The sequence below is a fragment of the Lathamus discolor genome, chromosome 3, assembly GCF_037157495.1.
Source record: "Lathamus discolor isolate bLatDis1 chromosome 3, bLatDis1.hap1, whole genome shotgun sequence".
NCBI lineage: Eukaryota > Metazoa > Chordata > Aves > Psittaciformes > Psittacidae > Lathamus > Lathamus discolor.
Window position 1 is genome coordinate 31,584,743 of NC_088886.1, and position 14,803 is coordinate 31,599,545.

A 14,803-nucleotide genomic window follows, 5' to 3' on the forward strand; every position below is an offset into this window, starting at 1 on the left:
CTATGGATTTATCTTGCAGCACAAGTATAGGAGAAAGTTGGAACTGGATTGTTTAAAGCAGAGACAAGATACATTGCCTGGAGTTACTCATTTAAAATAGCAGTTTCTATCTTAAATAAATAAATAAATAAATAACTTAGCTATAAATGAAGATTAGACAGAACCAACTTCTCAAGCTTCAATTTTATTGCTATAGCAAGTAGGTCAAGAAAAAAATCCCCCTAAATGTAAGTACTTCCAAACTTAAAGTATAAGAGTGAAACATATTTTTACCCCAGGAACTGAATATGTGCATTCAGTTATTTAAGCTCAGGCACAGACCAGTTCTCCACAGTGCAAATGGAATTCAGAATCATTGATAAGCAGGATGATTATCTGCTGTCATGGATAGCTGCATGTATAGCAGTAACCACGCATCAATTTTTATAATTAGTGGCAGAATGTTAAACACAGGAGCACTTGTTTCCTAACAAACTGATTTAGTTTGAAAGGTGCAGGTATTCGGTTAGTTTTCCTATTGGACTTCTGGTTTTTTTCACTAACTACTTTTCCAACATGAAAAATGCCTCTTGAGTGTTGCCCTATATCACTAGTCCCAGCTGAGATCCCAATCCTGTCTAGAGACAAGATGGCATATATAGTTTTTTGACAGAAACAAAGAAAAATTAAATAGAAGTATTGATCTTGAGCATCAAATCTTCTCAGGGGTTCTTTCGGTAACCCTTCAAAATCCCATCACCACAAAGAGCAAAGGCAGCTGCATCCAACAGAGGACAAAAGTTCAGTCTGCCTTATGTAACAGCTACTGAAATGAGTTTTGGGGGTGGAAAGGATAAGGCTGTGAAACTGGTTCCTCAAAGCTGATTATTTTTGACATAAACTGTAGTCCCATTAGCCTCAAAACATCTAGAACACTTCAGAGATATTTGGATTTAGGTTTAAATTTTAGTGCCTGTATTTCAATACTCCTCTAACTCAAGTTTTCTACCACTGCAATTGCAACGTTGGTAGTTGAACTATTCTAGATTAACATTGGTAGATTACTAACAAAACAAGGCCAAAATCATATGGTGGCTTCTAGCTAGAATCAGGATTTATCATTTTAAAAGTTAATATGATTTTCATGATATGCTAAGGTAAGACTGCATGGTTTCTACCATGTTTTCTTAGTATTTTACTGGACACCAAAAAACGTCTTAGCGTACAAGGCTAAAATGAACACAATCCATAAGCTAGCTGTTTTATGAACTATAAACTAAAGGCATTTTTCTTGTATTTTCTGAGTGCACTGTTTTTCTCCTATCAAATAGATTCTTTAGAAAAATCTGCTAGCGACACTGATGTCATGTATCATACACATTTGCTCCTGGTAGGAAAGATTTGCTTTGAGATTGCCACTGCTTTAAATGCTGTAGATGTTACTAATTGACTAATTGCATTGCAGACTGATCCTTAACATGGGACAGGTTGTGCTGTAATCTGTGATTGTGACACAGGGAATCTGATGATGGGTATCTTTGTGTTACAGTTAGTGGTTAAGCAAATGATATCAGTACTCTTGCAATCGCCAGAACCTATGTGTGATGGGGAGTTCTCAGGCATTCAACAGAAATAAAAATTAGTTGAGGGCAAGAACAGACTACAAGATATTACTAAATTAGTTTACAGAGTAAAGTATGAAGGAGAATATATAGTAAAAAATAACACCTGCACATTAAAAGGTCATTCTGAGGCAACAGATTGTTAAATGCTTTAATGTAGCCTCACAAACAGCTATTAAAAAGAATCTAATTAAATGCTTCCCTAGCTGTTCAGCTGGCAGTCTTAAAGTTATTATTTTTTTTTTTTTGCTTAAAATAGAAACTTGGCCCAGGTAGTTAAAATGTAAAGGAAAGGATTCTTCAGGATCTTATACAGCAGTTATGTGCATTTGCATATGAAAAGAGTTGAATTTTCATCATAGCTAAAATGGAGTGCTAAGAAAGCTAGAGTGATTGAAATAAATTGCAGCCCATCTCAGAAAGATTAGTACTTTCTTAAGCGGAGAATAGATACAGTTCACAAATTTATTCTTTAGGCTTTGGATATTCCTGTAATATTCTTCAACTGGTAAATCTCCAAGTGGCAAGATTAGCCAGAAAAACTGATGAAGAAAAGGAAGCAAATCTCAGGTTCTTTGTGGCCTAGTTTGAAAGGAATTAATTAACAATTCAGTAAATGAAGACACCAAACTTTATCCTCCACCCAATATTCACTTTAGAGCTTTGGGAATGGTTTTAACATGTCAAACTTTGAGATTAATGTAGATCTGTGAGGTAATTCTTTCATAAGAAGGTTTAAAGATGTCTATGCTATTGGGGAATCTTTTAAGAATAAGAGGTAAGTAAATCAGCTTTTTACATGAGAGGGTGAAGATTCCCTTGCAGTGATTGGGTGTTTGCAGACTTTGCTAACTTTTCTGTCATTCTGGAAACTGGATATTTGATTTTTGCATCATCCCTTTGCTATACACGAGGGAAGCACAGATAGCCTAAAGTCTTCATGACTTCCAAGTGCCAGTGCCATGCCAATTACGTTTTAATGTAATCTTTCTAATAATTAACTGTTTTACCAAACATTAGTACTTCAATTCTGGATTCAGGTCCATCCTGTACCTACATTCTGTTAAAATGATTTTTATCATCCACCATCCTATTGGTAACAAGTTAAATAAAAAAAAAAACAGAAAGTGCAAAAATCTTTCAACTGAGAAATGTTTCAGGTGGGAAAAAAAAAGCAATTTTGATATTTTCTTACTCCACGGTTCCTTGATGTAGAGATGAAATTGCAGATGCGACACTGTTTTGTGAGCTTATGCAAAAGAAATTTTGAGCTGTCCTTCTCAGCATCATTTTATTTACACCACCATGCCACAAGAGCCATCTGCTGTATACTATACTGTTAGAAGCATCAGACATATTACAGCTAAATTATGAGACAATAGTAGGAAGAAGATAGGATTAATTTATTCTAGACTAGGAAAACATAGTCCAGAATTATCAGCTTTGTGGTTCCCATGAATACCAATTAGAATATTTTCTGTACCTATGGTATTCCTGTGTCACTATTTCAACATCCCTTTTGGATGTGCCCAAGATTGCCTAAAACACATTTTAAATTGGGACGTACGAGCTTAAGTATTCAGATGTGTTTACTTGGTAGTCTCAAATCATGATGGGAACCTTTGCCTTGATATACATTCTATCTCTTAACTTTACTAAAAAGGCATATTTAATATTTTGTTTTGAGAAGATATCAGCTAAGGAAATCTTACGTTAGCACATAAATTTAACTTACTATGTCTTTCACATTGAAGAGTATGTTGGTGCAGTAATTCAAAGAAGAACAACCACAGAACCTTCCTTTCTTCTGCATTCATCAGGAAGGAACACTGCAAATTAATTTTTGGCAGTACAGGACAGGCAAAATTCTACCGTAAATGTTATAAAAATAGGTAAATTTAGAAATCAGCCAGCAATATTCAGAAAGTACACCCCCCCACACCACCGCCTTTCTTTGTATCATAGGAAGCAAAGAGCCTAGAAATATTTTGCTTCACATTGTTTAACTGCTTCAGCATGTTTTTAAATACTAACAATAAAAATAGCATCTTTGACAAAATGCAGAATTTTCTGCTTGGAAGCAGTGAGACGGTATGAACATTTTTCCTGGTTGTCATTCCACTTAACTGCTGCAGATGACCTGAGAACGTGTTAAATGTCTTCAACTGGTCTGAAAACTTTCAGTATGTCCAAAGTAATTTGCCAGCATTAAGGCAGCAGAAACATTGAAATGAGATAACTGGCACCAGTCACATAGCAAATAGAATTAAAATTAGATCTGGGAGTCTTGATCCAAAGCCAGATTTTCTGAAACACTCATTCATTTAACCCTCCTGCCACTGAAGTCATTGAAAAAATTGCTACGAAGGACAGCTGAAACAGACATAGCCCTTTAAACAAAGTCCGTGCAATATTTACAGTCCCCTTCCTCAAGGACGTTAAATAGCTCTGCTATTGACACTACTATTTGTCACAGCAATATTATAGCAGTTTACTAGGTGCCATAATTGGGCATGATCCAGTTGCTCAGTGTAGCTCTGCCATACCAGTTTTGGAAACCCCACATTCTCGGTGTACTTAGAAAACTGTAGCTGGGACATAAGCCCATTTGGCCCAAACAAGCAAATCTTTGCTTATATTTGCAAATTAGCAGCTGGGTCCTGGTCTGTGTCCAAGTGGCATGTGATGCACTGAGACACATTCTAGCAAATCATGTCTTCTCCCCATTATATTTTCTCTCCACCTTTCGCTCACTATAGATAGACATTAAGCATGGCTACTTGAATGCATAGTAATTCATTAGCTTTTTAAGTGGAGTATGCACACAGTGAACTTCTCTGTGAATTATAAAAATGTAATTAAGCAGCTAAATTTGAATTTAAGACTTGAAACCACTTACATTCTTGCCTACAACCTGCAAAAAATGTGTTTTCCAAATGCCGGTGCTGTATCAGATGTGTTTTAATGTAATCATGCTAATAATGAGCTGTGTTTTACCCAAAACTGGTACTTTTGAATTTCTTAAAAATGCAAGCAGGGGGATTTAGGTCCATCCTGTACCTATATGAATTAAACCACTGATTCATAACGGATTGTTGGGGGAAAAAATACAAGCAAAAAGTCTAATATAAACATTATATATATACTTATAGAAATACCATTAATCCTGTAAGACTAAGAAGGCATTACTAATTATTTTTTAGTAGTGTTACTAATATTAATCTGCAGGAAAGGGAAATTTCCAGTCCTTTACCTCCTCCTGAATCTCAAAATTACTGCCAGTAAAAACATGGTCAAGTAATTTTTTATTCAGGGCAGTGCAGATTTGCACTGAATGCAAAATAGTTGAGAGAGACATCTGTTGAACAAGGTAGTTTAATGGATTCAAGTGCCTCTGGTCATGGCTGATATGAGTAAAAGAGGGAGTGATCTGATTCATTATCCTGTCCTTTTCAAACCCTAAATGGACGTTTCCGCACAATTTCTCAACCATTTATAAGACACTATTTCCTTCAAATTTGGAATAAAAACAAATTTTGAAACCTTGGAAGTTGTCATTTAACATTGTTGTCAAGTTCTGTTCACTCCAATGACAAAGAGTGAAATTGGCTCTGCAAGAGTCAATGATTCACATTTGTTTCCTAATCCACAGAAGAACATAGCAGGTACCTTCACAGATCCAGTAATTGCCTAATTCAGACATTTCTGAGTCTCCTGGAGCAAAGTGCTGGACATCAGGAGGCACATGATGACATTTTGGCAGTAATAGTGTGTACTTTCCATTTCCCAGGTACCTAAGGAGGGTTGTAACAAGCAATGCAATCACAGACTAAGCTTTGTTTTTTGCAAATCATGACTGGCTATGAAGCAGTAGCAAAGTGGTCAGTTTTGTAATGAAGATGCAGACAAAACTATCTGAACCAGTTTATGTTACCTTCAATTCATTTTGATTAGCAACTCACTCTCAAATAGTTCTGTCTGAACCTCAATAGAATTATTTGTGCTGTTGTCTCTAACATAAATAAGTTGAGAAACTGTGCCCTGCATAGTGTCAGTTCACTGAAGTTCTAGCCATGACCTTCTAGGAACTGGAGAATACCACAAAGGTTCATAGTGCTGAACACACATTCTGCTATGGAACTGCTTTTCAGGGATTCTGACTGATGTGTGGAGGCTAACAAGACAGCACCTTAACTTGGATTCTCCCCCCCCCCTTTTTTTTTTAATCCTAGTTCTGTTTCTTGGCATCATTTTCTAGGAGCTGTCGTAGTTCCCTCATTCCTAAATCTCATTCCATCATTTCTGTTCCTCTTGTATATGAATTTTCCCTCATCTTTGAGGGGAATGTTAATCTTACTGTAAACTTTAGGTCCTCTTACAGACTCCTCTCACCAGCACAGTATATGAAGTAGTATTAAGATTTCTCCATGTCAAAGAGCCCCATTTGCATTAATTCTCTTGTGCAAACACCCTCTGTCTCTGCTTTAACATTACCCTTTAAATGGTTTTATCTGTTGTTATTCTTTAAAATAAACTAATGATGAGTTGGGTTGTTTTTTTTTTTTTTTTGCCAGTGACAAGTAGCATTCATTTCCTTTACATTTTATGTAATAACTTGCTGTTACCATCAGTAAGGTGCAGTGTAAGCTGCTACAAATCCTGCTTCAAACAGCGCATACACTGTCGCTGAAATCAAGAGTTTCTGCTGATGAAATGCATTCCAATACAAATAGGAAATTTAATTATGGAATTCCAAATAAAAGCTGTAGCATTTCAGTCAGTATGATTAGTAATAGAATTAATATTGCTCATCAGGATTGCCAGACTCTGACCACTGATAGAAAGAAATTGAAAGCTTACCATTTCATTTTAAAGTTTTGTTGTTCATTTCTTCCCTCTTTTTCCTCTAGTCAGACACAGAGTTTTGGGATAAAATGCAAGCAGAATGGGAAGAAATGGCTCGCAGAAACTGGATTTCAGAGAACCAGGAAGCACCAGGACAAGTCACCATCTCAACCATTGAGAAGGTAACACAAAGGTTTTTAACATCTTTCCTGTGAAACTTTGAGATGAGTCTCAGCTATTCAAGGGAACCCAAGAAAACTCTTTGGACACAGAAGCTAATTTTGCCCAAAAGAGATCATTCTCCTTGACTGTCTCGGAGCGGGGTAGATTAAAAAACCTTATCATAGTGAGAACACATTTAGACTTGCACACTGCCAGAATTCAGCTAGAAGGATCACAAAGAAAACTGCTAGATTATGGGCACTTTTGAAGATGGGCACTTAAGGAAAAGCACCAAATAATAAAACTCAGTTGGCACATTCAAACACTGTTGAGTACAGAAATGATGAGATTCTGTCTCTCTTCTTCATTCCCTCCATCATATGTTTTAATTTAGAATCATAGAATGGTTTGGGTTGGAAAGGACCTTAAGATCATCTAGTTCCAGCCCTCCCTGCCATGAGCAGGGACACTTCACACTAAACCATGACACCAAAGGCTCTGTCCAACCTGAGCACTGCCAGGGATGGCGCATTCACAACCTCCCTGGGCAACCCATTCCAGTGCCTCACCACCCTTACAGTAAAGAACTTCTTCCTTATATCCAATCTAAACTTCCCCTGTTTAAATTTTAACCCATTACCCCTTGTCCTGTCACTACAGTCCCTTATGAACAGTCCATCCCCAGCATCCCTATAGCCCCCCTTCAGATACTGGAAGGCTGCTATGAGGTCTCCATGCAGCCTTCTCTTCTCCAGGCTGAACAGCCCCAACTTTCTCAGCCTGTCTTCATACGGGAGGTGCTCCAGTCCCCTGATCATCCTCGTGGCCCTCCTCTGGATTTGTTCCAACAGTTCCGTGTCCTTTCTATGTTGAGGACACCAGAACTGCACACAATACTCCAGGTGAGGTCTCACGAGAGCAGAGTAGAGGGGCAGGATCACCTCCTTCGACCTGCTGGTCACGCTCCTTTTGATGCAGCCCAGGATACGGTTGGCTTTCTGGGCTGCGAGTGCACACTGCCGGCTCATGTTCATTTTCTCATTGACCAGCACCCCCAAGTCCTTCTCCACAGGGCTGCTCTGAATCTCTTCTCTGCCCAACCTGTAGCTGTGCCTGGGATTGCTCCGACCCAGGGGTAGGACCTTGCACTTGGCTTGGTTGAACTTCATGAGGTTGGCACAGGCCCACCTCTCAAACATGTCCAGGTCCCTCTGGATCACATCCCTTCCCCTCCAGCATATCAACTGAACCATGCAGCTTGGTGTCGTTAGCAAACTTGCTGAGGGCGCGCTCAATCCCACTGTCCATGTCACCGACAAAGATATTGAACGGGGTCGGTAACTTGATCGGTAATTTGCATTTTACTGTGTAGCTGATATTAGCATATACCACTTACACTGCAGCAGCAAGACAAAATTTAAAGAAACCCTAAAATAAACTCAGGTGTTTTCAACACTCTTCTGTACCTTGAAGGTTAACTGAAGACTTCAGAGTATTAACTGAACAGAATCAGGTTACAAGCACTGCAGGGAGTCCAGTCCTTGGTGTATGCTCTTCACCACCAAACTGGATCAGGCTCATGCTAGGTTCAGTTCTGCTGTTATTGCAGGCAGTGGGAGTTGTTGCCATTATCTTTGATGGGCACAGGAGAGCCCAACATGAGTACCAGTAAGTATTACTACAGAGCTAAAGTAAAAATAAAGAGAGCAGAAACATACATGGTCCAGTGATGCTAGGTTTTTACACTTTTTGTCAGTGACATTTCAGGGAGCGGGGTTCATACTATTGCCACAGAACAAAGCATATTTACATTCAGTTGGATAATCATGAGTCATTTAATTTTACAGAGATGCCATTCCTTGCTACTGTGCTTCATCATGGGTCCATTATCTCTCTTCTCCAGGGTTATTATTTCCATACTGAGAATCCCTTCAAAGACTGGCCTGGTGCTTTTGAGGAAGGACTGAAAAAAATGAAAGAAGGTGACCTGCCGGTTACTATCTTATACCTGGAAGCTGCTATTCTACAAGAACCCAATGATGCAGAGGTATTCACCCGTGTGCCTTTCATTGATAAAGGAAAAGGGGACTCCCTTTAGCATGCAATGATGAAGAGATTTCAGGGCCCAAACCTTTGCTGGTCATGACTGACTGAAATAGTTTGAATGCTAACAGTGGCTTTGATATAGTGTATGCCTTGAAAGGTGAGCTCTTCAAAAGATGAGAATCTATTTTTGAAATGATATCATTTCCAAGTTGTCTTTTAAAAGCATTCAAAAGATACAATATTTCCAACCTTTCCTTCTTTTCCTGATGTTTTCAAACTATCTTTAAACACTGCTATTGAAAAGATGAACATTTTTGATTTAACAAGAATGTTGACAAATCTTTAAAAGTTACATTAATTTCTGAAATATTGAGGTTTTCAAAAAATACATATGTAAAGTCTGTTTTCTGTGAAACATGAAAAATATTTACAGTGTATCTAGGTCTCTTTGAATCTATTACTACATTAAATTAACCAGCAGTATTTTGAAAAGCAGAGACAACCCCCAGACATTCTTGAATCCCTTAAATCTATACAACTTCATAATTGTTCTTCCCCGTTTTCCATAAAATTCTAGCAATATGTAGAACGTACAGTAATGCAAATTTAAGAAATCATCATGTGATCACTGACAGAATACCTTTGCACTCATTCATCATAGATAATATCAGTCCCAAAGATATTCAAAACTGCACTGATTTGTGCTCTTGGTATGCACACTGTGGAAACATCTGTAGCTAGTGCTGGACAGATCTGCTATTTTTATTCACCCTGCTGCTTAACAGTGATATTAGTTGTAACTCTGCTTGCAGTTGAGTATACATAACAAAATATCACCATGATGATTATTTTTGCAGGCCTGGCAGTTCCTGGGTATAACGCAGGCAGAGAATGAAAATGAGCCGGCAGCCATTGTCGCCCTCCAAAGGTAAATGAAGATAATAGCTAAATAAGGGGTCTGATGAGTATTAGGTAACGCAGACCTACATATATTTAACATCACACCTATCTTGTACTATGAAGTATTTATTTAACCAAGTAAAGCACTGACATACAAATACAAATATTCCCAGTAACTTCAGATGGATGATTAGTGATTAATATTGCTGGTTTATTAAATAAGTGCAATATTTAATTTAGTAATTTAAGTAGTTGCATAAAAAGAAAAGTTACATGACACAATAAACATGAATTAGGCCTAATGTAAATGAAGTACCCTTTTTATATTCAAGCCACTTGGAATGTTTTGTGTAGTCTGTCCTTTAATGAAGAGGTTTTTTTAATTGGAACGAGCTCACTTCAGTTGCTGAATACTAAACCGACAACCTTTTTAGGCTGATAGAGATGCAAAGATCACAGTATGCTTGTATATAAAATGTCATTTCCAAAATATCAGCATTATTATTGTCCTTCCATAGTGGGTACCCTCTCCATATTCAATTGCATTAGCAACGCTAACCATCAAGCCATTTCACCTAAAGATACTCTAATTTATTAATATGTAACTTATTAGCTTGCCTGGGTAAAAATCCAAGGGGTTGCCTGATTTCAGGCTTGCTCATCCCCACCATTCTGAAAGAAGCAAGAGTGACGTTCACAAAATAGATGAGATTCTGGTTTCGGTTAATGGTATATAACCATAGAAAGACCACCTGAGTTGATTGTCTCCAGCTTTATAAAAGAAAAAGTGGGAATTCATCAGCCTGACTGGAAAGATTCATATGGATGGAAGAAATTTTGTCTTCAAAATACTTTTTTTATATAGCTGCAAACTATTTTAAACCACTCACTTGAATTTACATAAAGCTTCTGTATTTGCTAGACAGGTATTATATCTACCTACATTTACTCATAACCAGAAGGATGGAAACAAAACTTGTATGCATACGTTAATATACGTAAGTGTGTACGCACAGCAATGTGCATGCATACATGTGTGTATATACCTACACATAATGCACTTACCACAGAAAAATAGTCCGTTCTTTAAATATATTATTGGGTAGACCTTACTTGTCTGATTTTATTATTTTTTTTTTTTTTTGACACAGATTATTTTAAAAGAAATCAAGAATTGTGTTTGGCTAAAAGAAATACCTCAATGTATTTTTATTTTCTGCCTTTTAGGTGCTTGGAACTACAGCCAAACAACCTAAAAGCTCTGATGGCCCTGGCTGTAAGTTATACTAACACTGGCCATCAACAAGAAGCCTATCAAGCTCTAAGAAACTGGATAAAGCAAAATCCAAAATACAAGTATATAGCTAAAAGCAAAAAAGGGTCCCCAGCACTTACCAGGAGAATGTCTAAGGCATCAGAAGAAAGGTAAATGCAGTGTAAATCTCAATGGTGGAAATTTTAACAACATTACTAGAAATGATGGTGGATGCTGTTTCCCCTTACTCTGCAGACATCCAGCCTGTTCCCTACGGTGGAAGACTCAGTATCTCTAGTGGCAGGAGTAGGGAACCAAGATAAGACAATTGGTTTAGCAACTGAAGGATGTATCTTATACCATTGGTGGAAGTTAAAAAACAAACCAACAACAAAAACAACCACCAAAAGAAGCTAAAAACTCAATTCCCATCACTTTCTCCTGACCCTGTCTGCTACCTCTGTATTCCCAAATCCTGCATCTTCATTCTTCAGCTGCTTCCAAATCCATACCAGGCCTGTATCCTGCTCTACCTGCGTGTGGTCTCCCTACTGTTAAACGTATTTCCTATATCCCTATCATGCTACTAGAATCCAGGAATGACAGCCATTTCTCAGTGGGATGTGGCTTCAGTTCACCAAAAATATTGAGAGGTAGCATCTACCTGTTTAAAAGCTATTCTGGATCTAACCACAGAGATAGTGTAGTCATTTTATTTGACTTCAGCCTAGCACACTGTAATGGGAGCTGGGAGCCATTTTAAATAACAAACAAAATCATGAGTTGGCAGCCCTTCATCATGATTTCATGAGATTGATAATTAAGTACTGCTGAATCACGAGATGCATGATACAGTCATTACAGGCATAAACATAATTTATAGAACTAAATCACCAGGGCTATCTCAGTGCTTGTCATTTTGAAGACAGACCCTTATCACTAACAAGCCCTGGGTTGACAAGATAATTTAGTATAAGCAAAAATAAAACATAAAGTTCTGCTTAATTGATGTGTGCTATTCTACTTTGGCTTCATCCCACTGACATCTGGTGGTGTCAGTGCCAAGGTTTTGTGAACCCTACAGTGGGTATGGAGGACTTACTTAAATTTTAGCATCTTTCTTCTGGGGTTTTGACTGGTCACTTGATCTATTCCCCCTTATAATGACTACTATTTTTGCCAGTAAAAAACTCTACTACATCTGAGAAACTCATCTGATTTTAACACTTTAATAAGCCTTCATGTTCTCTCACTTGGGTTCACAGCTGCACTATGGCTTCATTATATAGGTGAACTTTTTTATTCCTGCACCTGGAAGTTAATCTGTGCTGTGATGAAGCTTATTTTCAAGTTATATCTCTCCTGATAAATCCCACTATAAGGATTTATAAATTTATTTGGCTATGCAATCAACACTGCCATATTTGTAAAGAATTGTAAAATTGAATATTGTTATTTTTCATCCTTATCTAGCTCATTACTTGAAGAAGTAAAGGATTTGTATCTGGAGGCTGCTCACCAGAATGGCGATATGATAGACCCTGACTTGCAGACAGGACTTGGAGTTCTTTTCCACCTGAACGGAGAATTTAACAGAGCAATAGATGCATTTAGTGCTGCTTTAACTGTTCGACCAGAGGTACATTTTATGCTTTTACATTTGTAAGAATTCAGCTTTTAAAGGCCATTTTCTTTCTCCACTCTTGATCCAGGTAATATTAACGAGATATCACTTCAGCCATTAAAATTTTAAATACCTGAAATAGAAATGTTAATTACAAGACAGTCCCATTTAGAAGCAGATTTATATATGTCCAATTTCTAGCTGTGTTCTGATTGATTCTACTAGTTATATAAAGTTGCTATAATCAGGAGTCAGAACCTCACATTCTGTGTCAATTATGAGAAAATACGATACTGTTATTTTCTGCAGTCCTTTTCACCTTAGAAGCAAAAAAGAGCTATTATGTGCCTTTTTGACACCTACAATAGAAAACTCATTTTCTCATCAGGACTATACGTTATGGAACCGTCTTGGAGCAACCTTGGCAAATGGGGATCGAAGCGAAGAAGCTGTCGAAGCCTACACACGTGCTCTAGAAATTCAACCTGGCTTCATTAGGTCCAGATACAATTTAGGGATAAGCTGCATCAACCTAGGGGCGTACAGGTAAGTTACAAGAACATACAAACAAAAAAGTGAGGAATCTTAACTACAATGTGAAAATTGATTTTCTAGCTGGAGCTATCTAATTAAAAAAGAAATACCAGATTATAGCTCCGTAATCTCAGCTATTGTAAAAACTTGAAATTATTTTTTAAGAAGTACTAACAAATCAATAATACTTTTCTTATAGCCACAAACTCTACATAACAGAACTACTAAATTCCTATTACAAGAAAATAAATCCCTCATTCAGCAAGTTGCTTAAATATTTTGTTTAGCTCTAAATCCAAGTACTCTTTTTATAAACAATGGGATTGTTCCCACACTTAAACTTAGTCCTGTGCTTAAGAGCTTTTCTAAAAGAAAATGTAAGAGCGTGTCAAAAGGAAACTTCAGTTAAACTGCTTCAGGTAGTTAATCCCATCAAAACCACTTTCAGTACATTCTTCAGGAATCAAGGGTGATTCCAGAGTGCCTAATCCAACTGTCAGTGTAAGCCCGATGACGTGATGAAGGGGAGCTACACAGCAATGAAGACAACATCCCTAGATGTATGAATAGACTGAGCTCTGTATTACTAGCCACCATATCCATTTGTTTAAAGAACCTCAAGAAAGAGTAACACAAAGAGACTGATGAACTACATTGTAAAATAATGTACTTGAGTCCAGCATAAAACTTTCTAAGGTTTTACTCTAGCTGTTAAGCAAATTACATTGCTTCTTTCTTTTGTCTTCTTCCCTACAGAGAGGCTGTCAGCAATTTTCTCACTGCTCTCTGTTTGCAAAGAAAGAGCAGAAATCAACAACAGGTTCCCCATCCTGCTCTATCAGGCAATATTTGGGCAGCACTTCGAATTGCTCTGTCTATGATGGACCAGCCAGAACTATTTCAAGCTGCCAATGTGGGTGATCTAGACATTCTGTTAAGAGCTTTTAATCTAGAGCCATAATAAAACGTATCCACAAATCGATTATATTGTATTAGGAAACAGAGAACTCTTTTATATCTCACCTCAACAAGACCACATTTTTCAAAAAATCATGGCTGTAGATCAGTAAGGAAGTTCCCTTGGACATTACTTACAAAGGAAAAGTTCAAAAGCACAAAATATTGTACATAAATTCAGACTCAAAAGGATTGAAATGAGCTGTGGCTAATCTGACAAAGCCCTGAACTACATGAAGTAGCCATTTCTAAAGGATCTTCATCCCATGCAAGCTCCATCTCTCGATATATACACATCTGTACAAAGAAAAATATATTAAAAACAAAGCTAGATAATCATTATTGCACAGTAGAATGGAAGCAATGCATCCAAGGAACCTGCTTACTAGCTCATCACACTATGCTGACATCACTTTGCCCTGCAACGTGGATTCCCTATCCTTTGGCTTCTTTGTTGAAAAGTCCTCTCGAGGTCCATTTCTAACATAGCTCTGAGAACAGATGCATGTAAAATGGATGTATTTTGGTTGAATATATTTATTAGCTGGCAATCAAGAAAATTTTTGCTTCCAAATGTAACTTCGATTAATTTGGGCCCAATCCCGTAGGCTCAGAGTTGTAAACGATGTGCAACATTAAGAGAAACATTATACGTGGAGGTCTATGGGATTAGGCCATGTACATATGGGAAGGCCAAGTGTTGCCAGCAGAAGCAGTAATTTGCACTATAATTGTTGCTGTTCCAACCAGCTATCCCAGATCTCGCACAGAGCGCGTCTGCTTCAAAGGGGCTCATAGCAGGATCTGCAACTATGTACTTATGCACTTTAATTTTTCTTTTTGTAAGGTAGTGCTATGCTTTTAGTTACTAACAACAGA

At 37.5% G+C, this 14,803-nt stretch overlaps 2 protein-coding genes across 4 annotated transcripts in view; one reads left to right on the forward strand and one right to left on the reverse strand.

Moving 5' to 3' along the window:
* The window catches only part of PEX5L (peroxisomal biogenesis factor 5 like), a 109,624-nt gene extending 95,694 nt beyond the window's left edge, over positions 1 to 13,930 (forward strand). For all 3 annotated transcript variants that reach the window (XM_065674506.1, XM_065674507.1, XM_065674508.1), the window contains 7 exons: positions 6,512 to 6,628; positions 8,512 to 8,655; positions 9,512 to 9,582; positions 10,782 to 10,979; positions 12,283 to 12,448; positions 12,822 to 12,979; positions 13,724 to 13,930. In XM_065674506.1, the coding sequence (XP_065530578.1) occupies positions 6,512 to 6,628; positions 8,512 to 8,655; positions 9,512 to 9,582; positions 10,782 to 10,979; positions 12,283 to 12,448; positions 12,822 to 12,979; positions 13,724 to 13,928 (1,059 nt within the window). In that variant the 3' untranslated portion in view covers positions 13,929 to 13,930. The remainder of the gene's footprint in view (positions 1 to 6,511; positions 6,629 to 8,511; positions 8,656 to 9,511; positions 9,583 to 10,781; positions 10,980 to 12,282; positions 12,449 to 12,821; positions 12,980 to 13,723) is intronic.
* USP13 (ubiquitin specific peptidase 13) overlaps positions 7,951 to 14,803 on the reverse strand; it is a 69,437-nt gene continuing 62,584 nt past the window's right edge. Inside the window, exon 22 of the transcript XR_010611511.1 lies at positions 7,951 to 8,571. The gene's annotated coding sequence lies outside the window, so the exon portion shown is untranslated. The remainder of the gene's footprint in view (positions 8,572 to 14,803) is intronic.